The following is an 18,250-nucleotide window of genomic DNA, read 5'->3' on the forward strand; positions in this document are numbered from 1 at the left end:
TTAATAATAAAATTGTGAGCCTTGTCGATTCTATCCACTAACAAAAGTTGGAAATTCAAATTTCCATTGAGTAAATTTTATAGGCCATGACATATATCATAGATTTCAGAATATTATAGAAAAATTAAAGCATGACTTTTATTCGTAATAGAATCCCAAATTTTGAAAATGTTTATTAATAAATTAGTATATGATAAAACTAACTGATGGATATTAACAAGGTCATGCTTTATACATTTTGTATATTGCAATATTTAGATTTACCTTGACTTGTCCATATAATACTGAATAAAATATTCATTACGCGAGTGATAAGGAAGATTCTAAAAAAAGATTTGATATGCAATTTACTATCATCAATTTAATATTATATAGCATGTTTTTTTTATTCTATTAGATACATTAAGAAAAAAATTTACTTTTATTTATTTAGATATTATTTAAAAAGAATTACTAAAATTTTTATTAGATTAAATATTACATAAAAAATTATTAAAAGTACAGGCTTTATCTTTTTATCTTTAAGTTATACATTATTAGATATGTGTATATGCAAGATATATAGCAGATAATTATCAATTTTATAGCATATATTTTTCAATTTTATGCAACTTAAATTTAGAATGACCAGATTATACAATCACAAAAAAAATACAGAAGAAAGCAATCAAGCGAGTGGGGGGAGGAGATTAAAGTTTTATATATTTTTTTACTAACATGCGGATAATCTTGCAAAACTAAACAATATTTATTTTTGTATTTAAAATATTTCACAAAATCTAAAATAAAATATCATTTATATGTTTAATGTAATTAACTAATTTTATAATAATTTTAATGTCATAAAGACAAGTCTTTCAAGTCTATTATAAATCACATATAAGAGACAATGTGAAATTTTTCTAATAAATAAACAAAGATATATTATAGTTTCTGAACATTGTATGTTATTAAGTTTTATATTTACATTAAAATTTATCATAATTTAATCTACATTTCCATAATATAAATATCTCCTTTTGAAATTCTCTTTGCATTAATTACATATTAATTATACATATTAATTATACAAGACGTATGCATATGAATAATGCTCAAAAACCCAGTTATATGATTAACAAAATTAAATTTTTTCCTTTATATTAAATAATACTTGAAGTAATAAATGAGTTTAATGTGAGAAACGATACGCATATTTTGCTCTGATAATTTCAAGGAAGTTCAAAGTAGCAACAATAAAATATTCATATCATAAGAAGTAGGGATATCTATTTTATTATAAAAAAGTCACTGTTTCTTGTCTCTCGCCTTTTAATTGTGATTCGTCCTTTCGTAGAATCAGTTAAGTCAGTTTCTGGCGAATTCGTTAAGTTCTGTATGACAAAAACAAATCATAAAATTTCTATATTGTGCACAAGAATTAATAAAAGAATTAATTATAAAAATTTCACAATTGATAAAACATTTCAATTATTGTTAGATAAAAGTGTTCCTTCTCTTTCTTTGAACTGTCAAAAACTGTCAAAAACTGAAAGAAAAACCTCAGAAAGATGGCTACGAACAAATCAACTAAGTCGGGTTACAAACCACCCGAACCTGGCGAAGAAATCGTGATTTCCGGTATTGCCGGTAGATTTCCGAAATCTAACAATATGGAAGAACTCAAAAAGAATTTATTGAATAAGGTGGACCTAGTCACGGATGATGATTGTCGATGGAAATTAGGTAATTAACAGAAAAAGTAATAGATAATAAGATAATAATAATAAATAAGATAGAACATTTTTATTTTTGTCCTAAATAAAAATAAATATATTAATATTAATATATAATTAAATCTCTATTGGGCGCGGGCTCAAGCAAATTTTTTTCTTTTATAATAAACAATACTTGATACAAGCCAGTATATACGTTAACAAACAACAGCTAGTAACACAGCCGGTTTCGTGACAAGCAGCCACGTCATAAATATACTTGTCAGAGCTATTTTGTTCTCTCTCAAAGTAGATAATCAAATTTGAAGAAAGTAGAATTTGTAAAATTATTATTATAAATTTTGTCAACAGAGTGTAATCAGAAATGTAATACAATCTATTAAAAGAATGGCGATTGGCAAATTGATTCTGTAGACACCGAGCAAAGTTTACAATTTTGTAAGGGATTAAAAAATATATTCCATTTGAAAATATTGCTATATTCTTGTTATATATTTATAATTAAGTACAATTATAATACGTATTTATATTTTATCCTAGTTGCAGTTATTAAAAATCTCCGGGTGTATATGATTGTGTACGTAATATTTCTTATGTTCCATGCAGATCATCCGGATATCCCCAAACGCATCGGAAAGATCAGTAATGTCGACAAATTTGACGCGCTGTTCTTCGGAGTCCACTTCAAGCAGGCCCATACAATGGACCCGATGTGCAGAATGTTATTAGAGCACGCGTACGAAGCCATCATCGACGCGGGGGTGAATCCAAAGCAATTACGCGGATCGCGAATCGGCGTCTTCGTCGGCACGTGTTTCTCAGAATCCGAAAAAACTTGGTTCTACGGAAAATTACAGGTAAATTCTTATTCGCAAATGGTAAAAAAAAAAAAGGACAAGTCAAAACTGATGATTCAGAATTCACTTTGAAATTTAGATCTTTGACGTAGACGTCATAGAAAAAGAGGAATTAAATTAGGAGGAAAACAAATTGCACGCACTTGCCAATTATCCTTCTATCCTTTTGTGTCTTTTTTGTGTTTAATTATTGATTGAAAGAAAGGATATAGAAAAATGATGCGGAAGTATGGATTTTGCAGTGAGATCAGATGTTAAGGGTCTTGAACGAATCTAAAGCGAAATACATGGTCGTAAATAGCAAGAGATTATTTTTCCGCTTTCAAACTTTTTGTAGAAGATGAATGGCTTCGGTGTCACTGGATGCAGCAGAGCTATGTTGGCGAACAGAATTTCCTATTGGCTAGGAGTGACCGGGCCATCTTATACTGTAGATACCGCCTGCAGTTCGAGCTTATACGCCCTTGAACACGCCTATCGGTGTCTGCGAGACGGTCTATGCGAGGCCGCCATTGTGGGTGGATCAAATCTATGTCTTCACCCCGGAATGTCAATGCAATATTCTCGTCTCGGTACTATTTCTCGTCTTCAGTTTTTATTTTTATTAATTTGTGTAACGTAAAAAAATTACAAATACTTGCGCAAACACACACACACACACACACATATATATATATATAAACATATATATATATAAAATACTTTCTGTCAAATTAATAATAATATATCCAGAAAATTTTATTTAATTCTTAAAAATGAGAAAAGATAGCAAATAAATTAAATGAGATTCAAATTAATCTATATTACTGGAAATAAATGTAAAATGTAAATGTAAATTGAAATTATATATGTACAATATGTTTCATCAACATGTTTCATCAACAAAATTATCACATAGATAATTCATGATAAAATTTTACATAACTTTAAATGTAATTAAGTATAATTTCGCGAGAACTTGTCATATTTAAAAAGTTTTCTTTATCAATTAAATTTTTGAAATTAAACATTTTTTTTAATGATTTTTTATTTTTTCAAAATTAAAATTTATTTTAAGGAATATCTTTAGATTTGGAATTAATTCCTTCATCCCTTCACCACCTTTTCAAAAGTTCATCTCCAAAAAATATCATAATTTGACGCATTATATGAAGTAGAATGAATTTTTTTGCTAATTTTATAATTTTATATAGTTTATTTCATGGTGTAAAGAAACAAGGTGTGCTCTTGCGCATGAAAATGAGGATGGACCAATGAGGATGGTGAAACATATAGTCGGCCATATTAATACATCAGCCAATCAGCGTTTTTCTCGCGTTTTTCTCGCGTAACGCGTCTTTACTTTTGAAAAGCGAGAGAGAGGAAGAATAAATTTAGCAAATGTTTCTTAAATAGATCTTAATCTTGAGAACAAATCAAAAAGCTTTCAAATACAATTCATCGCGAAATCATGCTCATTTGAGGTTACATGAAATTTGGATAAATTTATGTGACAATTTTGCTAATGTCTGTAAGGTATGATCTTTTTACACACGTTTTCATTAATTGGAAGTATCATAATAGGGTAATCGTTTACATATATTTTATAACGGTGATAATTATAGGGGTTTTGTCATCTGATGGTCGCGTTAAATCATTTGACAACGACGCGGATGGCTACGCTCGCAGCGAAACGGTCGCCGTCGTATTCCTACAAAAAGCGAAACATGCGAAACGAATCTACGCCAGGGTGGTTTACGGCAAGACGAATTGCGATGGCTTCAAGGAGCAGGGCATCATGCATCCATCAAGGGTGATGCAGGGCATCCTGCTGCGAGAGTGCTATGAGGATTGCGGAGTGTCGCCGAAAAGTGTATTCTTCCTGGAATGTCATGGTACCGGCACCAAAGCCGGTGATCCCGAGGAGGTCAACGCGATCGAGGAAGTCCTTTGCAAAGATAGAACTACTCCTTTACTTATCGGTTCTGTTAAATCAAATTTAGGTCATTCCGAGCCTGCTGCCGGCCTATGTCAAATTGCCAAGGTAATTCCTTTTCTAAGAAATGCTAAGCTTATATTAAGACTCATTTGGTCTTTGATTATATGTTCTTATACATAAAAATTGATCAAAGTAAAAGGGAGTAAGGAACAGTGAATAATAACATTTATATTAAAAATTAATAGATTTTAGTGAATAGGTTTCACGTTACGATTAAAAGATATATATTTATAATTCTTAACTTTTATATTAAAATTAAATTTATAAGACAAATGAAAAGATATTAAATACATTAAAATCAAGGATATAAATATCCGAACTGTTATTCATTTTATGTTCATTTATTATGTTCTTTTCTATATCTGTTACTTATTACTTCAGTTATTACTTTTATAAAAAGATAGATTATAAGAGATATATTTTTTATATCCAAAGACATTTTTTTTGTAACAAAGCATCATTAAACAATTGTAACAAAAGCATCGTTAAATTAAGGTATTAGATAAATATTATTATTCTTTCATATAGATTAAATATATAAATTAAATAACAAATATAATAAATTCAATTTAATATATGGTAACAGAATGTAAGGGCAAGAACCCCATACCATACAATTTTCACTCGCCATGTAAATTCTTAGTTTCTTTTTGTAATTTCTAAAATAATTAATATTGTAACAATCCTATAAATAAATAACTTATAAATAAAAAAAAATACTAGTTCTTGTCCAATCACTGAAATCAAGCAGTGTTGCATACAATTAATACTTGAATGGATTGTTTGGGAATACTTGTATGACATTATTCAACTTTTTTGTGTTTTATATATTTATACAGTTATAACAGATAATAGTATATGTGGTGGTAAGAAGGGAAGAAATTCAATGATAATGTATTAATTTATTAATTTGTAATGTTTGTCATAGGTACTAATAGCAATGGAAACTGGATTGATCCCTGCAAATTTGCATTACAATCAACCACGAGAAGGCATAAAAGCTCTCAAAGATGGCAGGATCAAGGTCGTCACTGAATCCACACCTTGGAACGGTGGTTATGTGGGTATTAATTCTTTCGGTTTTGGCGGCGCCAACTGTCATATCGTATTAAAATCCCATGAGAAGGAAAAATTAAATAAAGGAGCACCATCCGATGATTTACCGAGACTCATAACAGTGTCTGGACGTACCGAGGAATCTGTTAATGTATTCTTAAACGATGTGAGTAAAGAAAATAAGAAATGAAGATATCGAGAGATCATACAAAAATTGAATAATATAAAAAACAGAAAATGAAGAGAAAAAAAATATTAGCCATAGATTGACGATGGAATTATAAATTATGATATATCTTCGTGCATTTTTCTAAGATTTTACGAGACTTCGAAAGGCAAAATATTTTGTCGAGATAATTACTATCACTTAGAATTTATGAAAAAATATATTTATAAATTTATATTCTTCTTTATAGATTGAGAAACATGCGGTTGATGTTGAGTATATTCGGTTGCTGCATGATATCCACTCTGAAGATATCCAGGGACATCTTTATCGAGGATATACGATAGTTGGTTCGAAGACGGCGGAGCATCCCACGAGAGAAACAGAAAATTACTTAGGAGCTGCGAGACCGATTTGGTTTGTGTTTTCCGGTATGGGATCACAGTGGCCCGGCATGGGTAGGTATTGTGTAATATACTTTCTCGTTTTTAAGAACGAAAATTATATTTTATCTTAACTGTAATACACTTTTCGTTCATTTGATTTCAAACAGGTATCGAACTGATGAAATTCCCTATCTTTGTCAAGGCTATTCAGAAATGTGATACTGTCTTGCGACCGCGCGGTGTAGACATCATTAATATTTTAACAAACAAAGACAAATCTATTTTTAATAATATTTTGCACTCGTTCGTGGGAATTATAGCAGTACAGGTAAGTCGCGTATTACGCAACAACACTTATTTATTGCTTTCAATAAATTTTATTTTATGAAATGTAATTTTAATTACTTGCTAAAAGATTAATAAAAAATAATTGGCAAAGTAAAAATCATTTTTTTATTTAAAAATTAAATTTAAATATTAAAAAATTGTACAAATTATTTCTTTTTTTAATTTCCACATTTTACGATGATTATTATAAGATATGTGAAAAAAATTTATTCCAGCTCTTAGAATAGAATTATGAAAATTTTTTGAAGATATATATATTTTTACTCTTGAAAAGATGATAAGGAGGAAAAGATGACAGAAGGATAAATTTAAAATCTAACAAATACTGTCTTCAAAATACAAATGTTACTTTTGAGAATAAAAAAAAGACTATAAGACAATCGTGGAGTTATGTTTATTTTGAAATTATGTTAATTTGAAAGTTTGATACGAATGTATATATGTAATAATTTTGTCAACTAGTATTTCTTATTATTTTTCGTTATATTTTGATACAATTTAAATCTTATAGATTGGTTTGGTCGATCTCATCACGTCGATTGGTATCGTGCCGGATAACATCATTGGTCATTCCTTCGGAGAACTCGGTTGTGCTTACGCAGATGGATGTTTCACCGCCGAACAGTCGATTTTGTCTGCATACTTAAGAGGTTTAGCATCTATTGAAACTGAAGTAATTTATGGTTCAATGGCAGCTGTTGGTCTCGGCTACGAAGATATCAAAGATATGTGTCCGGCAGACATTGAAGTGGCTTGTCATAATGCTTCTGACAACAGTACTATTAGTGGGCCTGCTGAATCTATGAAAAATTTTGTCGCTCAACTACAGGTTCTTATAATATACTATTTATTTTTATAAAAAATACTAAAAAATTCTAAAATTTAGAAATCGATTTATATAGATTTAAAAACAATATTTCAATAATGTAGGCGCTAAAAATATTTTCAGCATATTAAAATAAAACAACACTTTTGTATGTAAAATTTTCAATGATTTTTATGCTGGTTTTTAATCATGTATTGCTGAATAAAATCTAAATTGTTTTTTTATTAAAATATTTGTTTTAACTGTATATATTTGATCAGGCTAAGAAAATCTTTGCGATGGAGGTGCCATGCGGTAATATAGCTTATCACAGTCGTTACATCACACCTATCGGGTCGAAACTTCTGGTTTACTTAAACGAGGTGATTCCTGAACCGAAGCCGCGCAGTCGAAAATGGGTGAGCACGTCCGTGCCATACAACAAATGGTCCACCGCATCCGCCAAATTATCGTCTGCTGAATACCATACTAACAATTTCCTGAATCCCGTACTGTTTGAGGAAACCGCGCGTATGATCCCGAAGGATGCTATAACCATTGAAATTGCACCACATAGTCTTCTTCAGGCCATTATGAGAAAGTCTCTTGGTCCGGGAGTTACTAACATCGCGCTCACTCAGCGTGGTCACAGAGATAACTCCGAAGTTGTTCTCCAAGCTATTGGCAAACTGTACAACATGGGACTACAACCGAATATCGCTAGTCTCTATCCACCAATCGAGTATCCAGTTAGTCGCGGTACTCCGATGATTTCACCTTCCGTTAGGTAGGCTTGCCGCTATATATAAATTATTTAGTTAAATATATATGTATAGATAATAATCAGCCAAATTAGCTTATTGTTATCTAAATTTGATAAAACACAAATTATTCATTTAAATATATATGAGTCATCCAAATGCAGTTATTTAAAACGAATCAAGTGAAACTTTTGCTCTGCGAATAAAAACTTTAAATCATTATTTGATCACTCTTCATGGAGTGTCTAACAAGAAAATAAGGAGAAATTGCCCAAAAATTATTTCACAAATCTTACTGTGCTTTATTGAGAGATTCGGATAATAAAAACGAAATAATTTGTACTTTTTGAAGATGGGAACACTCTGACGATTGGTATGTAATGTCATACAAAACGCAAAAGAAAATCACGTCCGGAGAAAGAACATTTACTCTGTCGATAGCAGATAAAGACATTGAATATATGAGTGGTCATGTTATCGATGGAAAAATCTTAATACCTGCCACGGGATATCTTGCTATGGTCTGGGAAAGTATGGGCTTGCTGCATATGGAAATGTTTACAGAGCTGTCTATCATTTTTGAGAATGTTACCTTTTTGCGTGCTACTCCTATACCGAAAGAAGGTGAAATCCAATTAACAGTGATGGTTCAGAAAGGTATATTTTTGTTTCTCTTCGTATCAAAGTATATGGAGTATTGTGATGATGAAATACATCAAGTGCCAATATTACATTATAAAAATACTCCCATATATTTCCAAGATATTTCCTCATTATCTTATACGTAGAAATGTTTGTATAATTTACTCATTGTAATATACTGATGATATTTTAAGAAAATTGAGATATGTTTCGTATATTCACGATGATTTCAGTATATCTCACAGATCTTCATTGCAATATAGGATTGAGTCTAATAAAGTCAATCATACTAGTCAACATGTTGGCTAACATATTGTCACTTGATGTGTTTATTATTCCGAATAAAAAGTAAATGTATACAGTATCTTAAAGACATTCTAAAGACAATTGAAATAAGTAGGATATCTTTCAGTAAAATATTTTTTTATTTTATTAAAAAGACAAAAAAAAAACATCGTTTCATTATCTTTTATAGTTTTCCTTTCGACAAAGCGAGAAGTCCATTAATAGATATCTTTTCGTTTTATCGAAAAAATAAGATCTTTCGCTCATCCGCGAGTAATATGCTACATCGCTGTTAAATAAAGATAACGGCCTTGTGTGGTTTTTATTTCTCGTAAGGATAAAATACAATGCAGCATCTTGAAATTATTTCAGTCGTTTCTAATGATTGAAATGATTTTGTGAAGACAAGTTCCCAAACTGATATTACGCAAATAGGAAGTTCGAAAATAAAAGTAAATTAAACATTGTTTTGACACTATAATTATTAATTAAAATTATTTTTAGAAATTTAGAAATCTTTTCATTTTTTAGATGACTTAGTACCATCTAAGATCTGGGATACTAACGTTTAGTTTATATCGATTGTTTAATATGTCTATTAATTGTTATGCATATTAAATAATTGATACAAATGAAGCCATTATTATTGGAAAGATCTCTTTTGAATTATTAGAAAATTGTTTGATTATATTTTATATTTCACAAATATTACTTTGCCTATAAGTATTTCGACTTTTACTTAAAATAAACAGATCTTTTATTTAAAAAACTTTTATTTAAAATAAACAGATCTTCATTAGAAAAGCATGAAATATTATGTATCGGTTATAAGATAAATTTTAATAATTATATGTCAAAACACTTGAATAGTTCGTATATCAACTATATTCGACAACGTCCATACCACGCTGAAAGCACCAGTTCTCGTCCGATCACTGAAGTTAAGCAGCGTTGGGCACGGTTAGTACTTGGATGGGTGACCGCTTGGGAACACCGTGTGACGTTGTCACTTTTTTCTTTTTTTTTTTAGAATTATTATCATTTCTCTTTTGAATTATTAGGTTACATTTTATATTTCATATTATTTTGCCTATAGTTTTGACTGTTATTTAAAATAAACAAATTTTAATTTCATAAACAAGTTTCATTATAAAAGCATGAAATATTATGTATCAGTTATAAAATAAATCCAAAGGATTTAAATTTTAATAATTACATGTCAAAGTATTAGAATAGCGCATTCCGCGTAAGCACAGTAAAGTATTTAGGAATTAATTCTGATAAACTACTGCAATATAGAGAACAACAAATCGCGGATTGTCTTTATATTCCTTTCATCTGAATTCTGTAAAAGCTTTCGTGGTTCGCGTTATCCATCCGTGGTTCCGCGAAGAATTCATGTGAATACTCACACCTGCGTCACATTTGATACACCCTGCGACTTTCTTAATTTAAAAATTAAAATAATTTTTTTTTTATATTTTAAGATGAATGAAAGTACATTCAATATAACACTTTTTCATAATAATTTTTCTGTTATGGATTTGTGTGTTATGTCAATTTCAATATTTTAATTTCTTACAATAATAATTTTTCTGTAGGCACTGGAAGATTTGAAGTGTCGGAAGATAATACTCCGGTTGTAACTGGAATCATTCGAGTCATAAAGAATCCCGTGCAAGAAAAGATACCCGTTACGCTTTTACCAAAAGATAACTGTGAAGAAGAAGTAATGAATACTCAAGACATTTACAAAGAGTTAAAATTACGCGGTTACGAATATTTAGGCCCGTTCCGGTCCTTAAAAAGCGCATCCATCTCAAAAAAGAAGGGACATATTGCTTGGACCGGTAATTGGGTAACATTCCTCGACAGTATGATGCAGATGCTGATTCTTAGAATGGATACGAGAAATCTTTATGTGCCTACGAAAATACGAAAAATTGTCATCGATACCAAGCTTCATCAGCAGGAAATCCAGAAGTTTAATGTAAAAGGTAGACGTGAGTTTTTCTTATTCCTCAAGTTTGAGAATATTTGTCACAAAGTTTGCTTGTATGGCTTATAGGACGTTAATTACAATTAAATTTAGACTAAATGATATTACATATATGTAAACGCTTTGCAAGCACTAGTGTTTTGTTATTACAGAATTCCCTGTACATCTATATGAAGAATGGAAGACCGTAATATCAGGCGGAATCGAAATTTGTGATGTTAGACTTACGGCCATACCTCGCCGGCTGTCAACCAATGATCCAGTCCTGGAAGAATATAAATTCGTGGCACATCGTGATCAAGCGCGAGTATCCCTGAATGAGGCGATCAGATTGTCCATTCATATCGCCCTGGAATGTCATCAAGCCGTTTATGTGAAAATCGTAGAGTTGATCGATGTTTGCGACAATGTGACAGTAGATAAATTGGCGTCACCTATGCTTACTAAGATTTTAGATGATTTGCCATTAATTCAAGCGAACGTACATCTGTCTGCTCCACATCATTTTAATGACAGCTCATTATCGAACGTAATTTTCACGAAAAATAAACTGTTCGACGAAGATAATGTTTTGCTCGTTATTGGTATCGGACTGTTAACGCGAAATAAAAGAGGCCATTTGGAGCAGATTCTACCGAAACTAAGAAAGGGTGGTTTTATACTAACACGAGAAATATCTGGGCTTGAAAATCTTCCAACATTTTCGAAATACGAGTTAGATGTGATTCTAGAGAAGAATATTGGCGAAGAGAATATTATACTTTTAAAGAAAAAAGAGCAACCAATCAGGAAAACGGAAATTATCTACATTAATAACAATGAATTCACTTGGCTCGAAAAATTGAATTCAATCATGGATGTAGAATATGAAACTACCGACATGAGAATAATACTTGTCAGTGAGGGAGACTTAGAAAGTGGTTTGCTAGGCTTCGTGAATTGTTTAAGAAAGGAACCAGGTGGAGAAATTATTAGAAGTGTTATGATACAAGATATCGATGCTCCCAAGTTTTCCCTGCAGGACTCATTGTATTTGGAGCAACTTCAGTTGAATTTGCCGATCAATGTATTAAGACCAGGAAAAGTATGGGGAACTTATAGACATCAACCATTGCCAAGTCCACAGTTGAAACTTGTCGATCATGGATATGTTACACAAATGGTATATAACAATATATAAGAAAATATGCTATAGTTCTAAATATAAATATGTTTGCATGTGCTTATGTGTGCGTTTCGTGTAAAATTGCTAGACTTTTCTACGCATGCATACACATATATAAAAGATATTTTTAAATTTATTTGACCAAAGTTTGAAATGAATTTTTTACATATACAAAAAATTCAAATATATGGATATATAAACTTATATATGAATATATATGAAATAAAAAAATATATTCGACAGCAATATTTGACTAAATATACATTTTAAAGACATATAAAGAAAGTTCTGTTTTATTTTTGATGGTCATCTGAAAATCGTAAAGTTTCAGAAAAAAATTTATCACACAAAAATATAGTTTTGAGAGAGCCACATGATATTGATTCATTTAAAGATGAAGCCATTGTCGATATTTTTTTATGATCGCCATTTTTTTAAATAGAATTATATATTATGTTCGTTACGTAATATGATTCTTCTAGTTATTTTATAAAAATATTAAAATATAAAAATATTAAGGCACAGCTATAAGAAATCAATAATATATAATAGAATATTTTATACTTTATTCTAGGTTAGAGTATAAAATATTTCTAAAGCTATTTATTTTTTATGCATATATGATACAAATCAATTGATGATGAAAAAGATATATAATTGATTTAAAAAAATTATGCAAGTAACACAATGTAAGTACATTCTTTCTTAAGAACGACTATATGATTTCTCTATACTTATTGGTCTTATTATTTTATACTTTTTTATTTTATACTTTTATATTTTATAATATTTTACATATTATGTTAGAATAAGTTAGAGTAAAGTATGAAATATCTTGCAAATATTGACTTCCTAATAATTTTATCTGAATATATTTTTATATCCAAAATGACAGGAGGAAATCATTTTACTTAACAGAAGATATATGATTCCATTTAAAAAAATGTATGCGACTGTAAAAAAAATATCGACAGTTTTGTACGCGAATGAATCAATATTATAATCATATAATCATCTCCCCCATAATTTTTATCTGATGTATTTTTTTAAAACTCCATGACAACATGATTTCTATGTTGCTGTCAAAAATGGTACTCTATATTGTTTTGTATTCATTTTATATTATAATTATTCTATTTTCGTATAATATCTATTCATGAAAAAATAGATACATGGTGACATAAGTTCGCTTCGTTGGATTGAAGGCCCTATACATCCTGAGAATGAAAAAGATATAGTCTACATAGTATATGCTTCTCTCAATTTTAAAGACATCATGATCGCCACAGGAAAACTTCTTTTTGAAAATACTATGAAGATTACTCGATTCGAAAACTCATTCCTCGGCATGGAATTTGTTGGTATCGATACAACTGGCCATCGTGTGATGGGACTGTGCAGCAATAAGTAATATTATTATTATATTTATATTTGCAAAGTTATATAGTAAATAAATATTTTATTATCATCATTTAGAAAGAGAGATATTATTATATGTAACATGGTAATATAAAAGTATATTTTTTTATAATATAGTATGTTTTTTTATAATATATAAGTAAATATATTTTTTAAAGTTTATCAATACATCTATATATATAACATCTTCGATGTGCATAAAATTTTTCAAAAAAGTATTAATTATTGTTAATTGATATGACATTTTTTTAAATATTAAACATTTTAGACGCACTTTTCTAGAATTTTTCTCTACGAACGGTATGTTTATACTTTCAGAGGCATATCAAATGTTATCGTACCTGACAGAAATTTGTGTTGGGAAGTGCCGGATAATTGGTCATTGGAAGACGCGGCTACTGTGCCATGTGTATATTCAACATGCTATATTGCGTTATATAATAACGGTCGGATGAAGAAGGGTGATAAAGTGCTCATTCATTCCGGCACTGGCGGTATCGGTCAGGCAGCGATACATCTCGCTCTTAATGAAGGCTGCGAGGTGTTCACCACCGTAGGAACGCCTGAAAAACGTGAATTTATTCGAAAGATGTTCCCATCGATTCCGGACGATCATATCGGTAATTCACGCAACACTAGCTTCGAGCAGATGATACTTCAACGAACAAACGGTGTCGGGGTAGATATTGTCTTGAACTCATTGGCCGAGGAGAAACTTCAAGCATCGGTTCGTTGTTTGGCGCACGGTGGTCGTTTTCTAGAAATCGGCAAACATGATCTCACCGCAAACAATTCCTTAGGAATGATGATCTTTTTGAAAGAAACTAGCTTTCACGGAATTTTTATCGATAATTTAATTAGTTCTACAAATGTCAAAGATAAGGTACAACTGCATAACATGGTAGCCGAGGGCCTTAAGAATGGAGCTATTAAACCGCTTGTTAGAAAAATCTTCGACAAAAACGAATTAGAGATGGCTTTCAAATATATGACGGCTGGAAAACATATAGGCAAGGTAAGGAAAATTTTCAATGGTACATAATCTCGTCATGAATGCTATCAATACTTAAAATATACAGTTACAATAAAACACAATCAAAACATGTATAATTTTTATAAATCTTTATTTAAGTATTTTTTTTTATTTTACCTACTTAAGTAATCTTTATTTTAAGTGCTCCTTTTTGTATAACAGAAAATATTTTGGCTAATCGCCAATCACCTTATGTACACAGTTAAATGTAGTGATATTTTGAATATTTCTGAATTTTTTATTTTTGCTGCTAATCACAAGATTCTCCTTGTGTTATATATTTTTCATAGGTAATTTTGAAAATTTCCGATGAGAAGAACTTTGGAAAAATTCTCGCGCATCCTCGATATTACTGCGATAATAAAAAAACCTATCTCATTTTGGGCGGATTGGGTGGTTTTGGATTAGAACTAGCAGATTGGTTGATACTCCGAGGCGCTAGAAACGTGGTGTTGACGTCAAGAACAGGAATAAAGAACGGTTATCAGCGCATGAAGGTCGAACTGTGGAGATCTTATGGTGTGAACGTACTTATTGTCGCGGGCTCCGACGCTTCGAACCGCGACGATTGCGAGTTTATACTGAAATCCGCGGAGCAGCAAGGCCCGGTGGAAGCTATCTTCAATCTTGCCGGGGAGCTGAAGGATAGCATCTGCAAAAACCAAACGGCGGAGTCGTTCGGGGAGTCTCTCAGAGCTAAAGCTTGGGCCACGAAGACGTTGGATGAATTATCCAGAAAATTGTGCCCGCAACTTCGGCAATTCGTAGTCTTCTCTTCGATCGTTTGTGGTCGAGGAAATGCCGGACAAACGAATTACGGTATGGCTAACTCGGTGATGGAGAGAATTTGCGAATGCAGAGTGATGGACGGTTTACCAGGACTGGCTATTCAATGGGGCGTGATAGGTGAAGTTGGCATACTTGCCAACTGGCAAGATAGCAACAAGGAAATCGTTGTTATTGGTAGTCTGCAGCAAAAGATATCTTCCTGTCTTGAGAAACTGGAGGACTTTTTATTGCAAGATCGCCCGGTGGTAGCTAGCATGATAGTGGCTGAGAAACATGTAAATACGCATGATAATAAGCTCGTTGTCAAGACCGTAGCGGATATAATGGGTAGGACTTAGTTATTTTATACAACAAGATTATCTCATAGAAGAAAATCAGAGGGAAAGTTCAATTACAATTTTTTGCTGCTTTCGCAGGTTTCAAAAATTTGAAGATTGTGTCTCAGCAAGCATCGTTGGTTGAACTTGGCATGGACTCGATGATGACTATAGAAATTAAACAAACCCTAGAACGCGAATACGATATCTTCCTCACCGCACAGGATATCCGCAATCTCAACTTTGCCAAATTAGCGGAGATGCGCGTTAAGAATATGGAACAGGACAACGCACAGACTCGAGAAACCGAGAAACAGACGGTCGAAATATCCGGAATGCAACTGTTAATTCGAGTTTTGCGTAACGAAGATCTGACTTCTGAAGTCTGTATGCAATTAAAAACTATGATAAACTCGCGTAAAGTCGAAGTGTTTCTTTTGCCCGGTATACAGGGCTGTGGTCAGGTATTTAATTCACTGGCACCGAAAATTAGATCTATCGCAACGGCTTTGCAATATGGAATATTAAATATCGGATCTACTCTTGCGTCTATACCGGAGTATGCCGATTATCTTTTACCAGTAAGTACACATGGCCGAATGTGTGATAAATAAAATGAGATATTCATACTTCTTTTAACAAACGTTCTCGTCTAAATAAGAAACTAAGAAATGTTCTCGCGCGATCTAATATATATTTCATTGGGATTTTTAGTACATTTTACCAAAGGTGAAAAACCAAGGGAGTTTCATTCTAGTCGGATATTCGTATGGCTCGTTAATCGCCATCGAGTTAGCGAGACGATTGGAAAAACGTGGCTTGGATGGCCGATTAGTATTGATTGATGGTGCTTTTGAACAAATGAAAGCAATGATAGAACAATTTATCCCTTCTACTACAGAGAACGAACTTCAAAATAATATCTTGCTCAGCATCATGGATATTGCACAATCAGCCTTGAGCGGAAAGGTAAATTTCACTCAGCCGGTAAAATATCTTTTTGTTTCCTGATCCTCCTGTGTAACATCTCATTTATTTTCTTTTTGTAGTTGCTTTTAGATCTTGAAAAATGCATTACTTGGGAAGAAAAATTGGATGTTTTTATCTCACATATTCTTTCCAATGATGTCGCGCTTTCTGTCGAGAATCAAAAAATGTTGTGTACAACTATTTATAAACGTATCCTTGCTCTTAAAAAATACGACACGTCATCCTTGGAAAAGATACGAGCCTCCATAATACTTTTAAAACCCACGCTATCATCTGTTCACGAAGTCGAAGAGGATTATGGTTTACACAAAGTATCGTATCTCTTCTATATATTTTGTTTATATATTCGCAGTTTTAATTTTTTATAATCGATATCTAATAACGTAATATCAAAAACTTTTCAGATCACGCGAGATAAAGTAGAAGTGCATTACGTTGAAGGTAATCATATCACAATGTTAGATAGTGACAAAGTTATATTGGCAATTAATGGAGATTTGATAAAAGCTAAAGAAAACTTTTAATAGATGAGCCATCTAACAGTGAAATAAATGAAAGTCTGTAGTATACATTTAACTTAAATTATATCTACTGTATGTGTGTGTGTGTGTGTGTGTGTGTGTGTGTGTGTGTGTGTGTGTGTGTGTGTGTGTGTGTGTGTGTGTGTGTCTGTATGTGTACATACATACACATATATTACATAGTATATATAATTTTATATATAAATTTAATATAATATATAAAATAAATATATAAAATTATTTATATATATATTTATATAAAATTATTTATATATATATATATATATAAATAATTGTGTATATATATATATATATATACAATTGTACATACAATATATACATGTATATGCATATTTTTATTAAGTTTAAATTATAATAGATACGATCTGCATTTGCCAATATTCGTATAAATCGGATAATTCGAATTATTTGAGTATTTTGAATATTTAGATTTGAATAATTCGGATCATTCAAGTATTTTGAGTATCTAGATTTAAATAATTAAATAATAATTAATTCGAATAATTCAAATATTAATCATATATATTAATATATAGCCTTAGTTCAAAAGTATATTTAAAGTCGAAAAATCTATAGGTAATTTAGTCTTCATATCTGCAGAATAAAATCATCATTAATATAAGATATAAAATTAAGATATAAAATTAATATGAAATTAAATTCTAAAAATGTAAATAAAAATATTCTTATATTTTTGTCGATTAATCGTCTTTACAACTTTATATTTTGAATGTTCTCACATTTTAAGAAATACGATACATGGACCGTGCTACTATAAATATATCTTTCAGATATATTTTTATTCATATTGATTAAAAATAGATTTATTAAATACAATTAATCACAAATTAAATTATATATTTAAAAATGGGATGTCATATCTGTTGAATGCATTCGAATGCATAGTGGAATTCACAAAAAGTTAATTTAAAGAGCTAATTAGTTATACAGAGTGTCTCTAAAGTCTTATCCGGACTCTGTATCTCGGAAATGGTTT

At 30.9% G+C, this 18,250-nt stretch overlaps 1 protein-coding gene and 1 non-coding gene across 3 annotated transcripts; both read left to right on the forward strand.

Moving 5' to 3' along the window:
- The first annotated feature begins 880 nt into the window (after positions 1–880).
- On the forward strand, positions 881–17,379 carry LOC105423444 (fatty acid synthase-like). 2 transcript variants are annotated; one of them, XM_089075452.1, is made up of 19 exons: positions 881–1,725; positions 2,322–2,572; positions 2,913–3,144; positions 4,177–4,595; positions 5,479–5,772; positions 6,023–6,230; positions 6,326–6,486; positions 7,018–7,335; positions 7,593–8,098; positions 8,425–8,729; positions 10,601–10,996; positions 11,151–12,160; positions 13,332–13,570; positions 13,901–14,597; positions 14,906–15,731; positions 15,821–16,302; positions 16,436–16,690; positions 16,771–17,022; positions 17,116–17,379. In XM_089075452.1, the coding sequence occupies exons 1-19, from the start codon at positions 1,551–1,553 to the stop codon at positions 17,233–17,235; spliced, it is 7,146 nt and encodes a 2,381-aa protein (XP_088931578.1). In that variant the 5' UTR covers positions 881–1,550; the 3' UTR covers positions 17,236–17,379. The 2 variants fall into 2 exon arrangements, with proteins under 2 accessions (XP_088931578.1, XP_088931577.1); XM_089075451.1 differs by lacking the exons at positions 881–1,725; positions 2,322–2,572; positions 2,913–3,144 and adding an exon at positions 3,869–4,087.
- On the forward strand, positions 9,890–10,008 carry LOC112552343 (5S ribosomal RNA). The gene has a single exon (XR_003096566.1). It is a non-coding gene; the product is annotated as a 5S ribosomal RNA (ribosomal RNA).
- Positions 17,380–18,250: the final 871 nt, after the last annotated feature.

The sequence above is a fragment of the Pogonomyrmex barbatus genome, unplaced genomic scaffold (genome assembly GCF_055798465.1).
Source record: "Pogonomyrmex barbatus isolate J1 unplaced genomic scaffold, ASM5579846v1 scaffold19, whole genome shotgun sequence".
NCBI classification, from domain to species: domain Eukaryota; kingdom Metazoa; phylum Arthropoda; class Insecta; order Hymenoptera; family Formicidae; genus Pogonomyrmex; species Pogonomyrmex barbatus.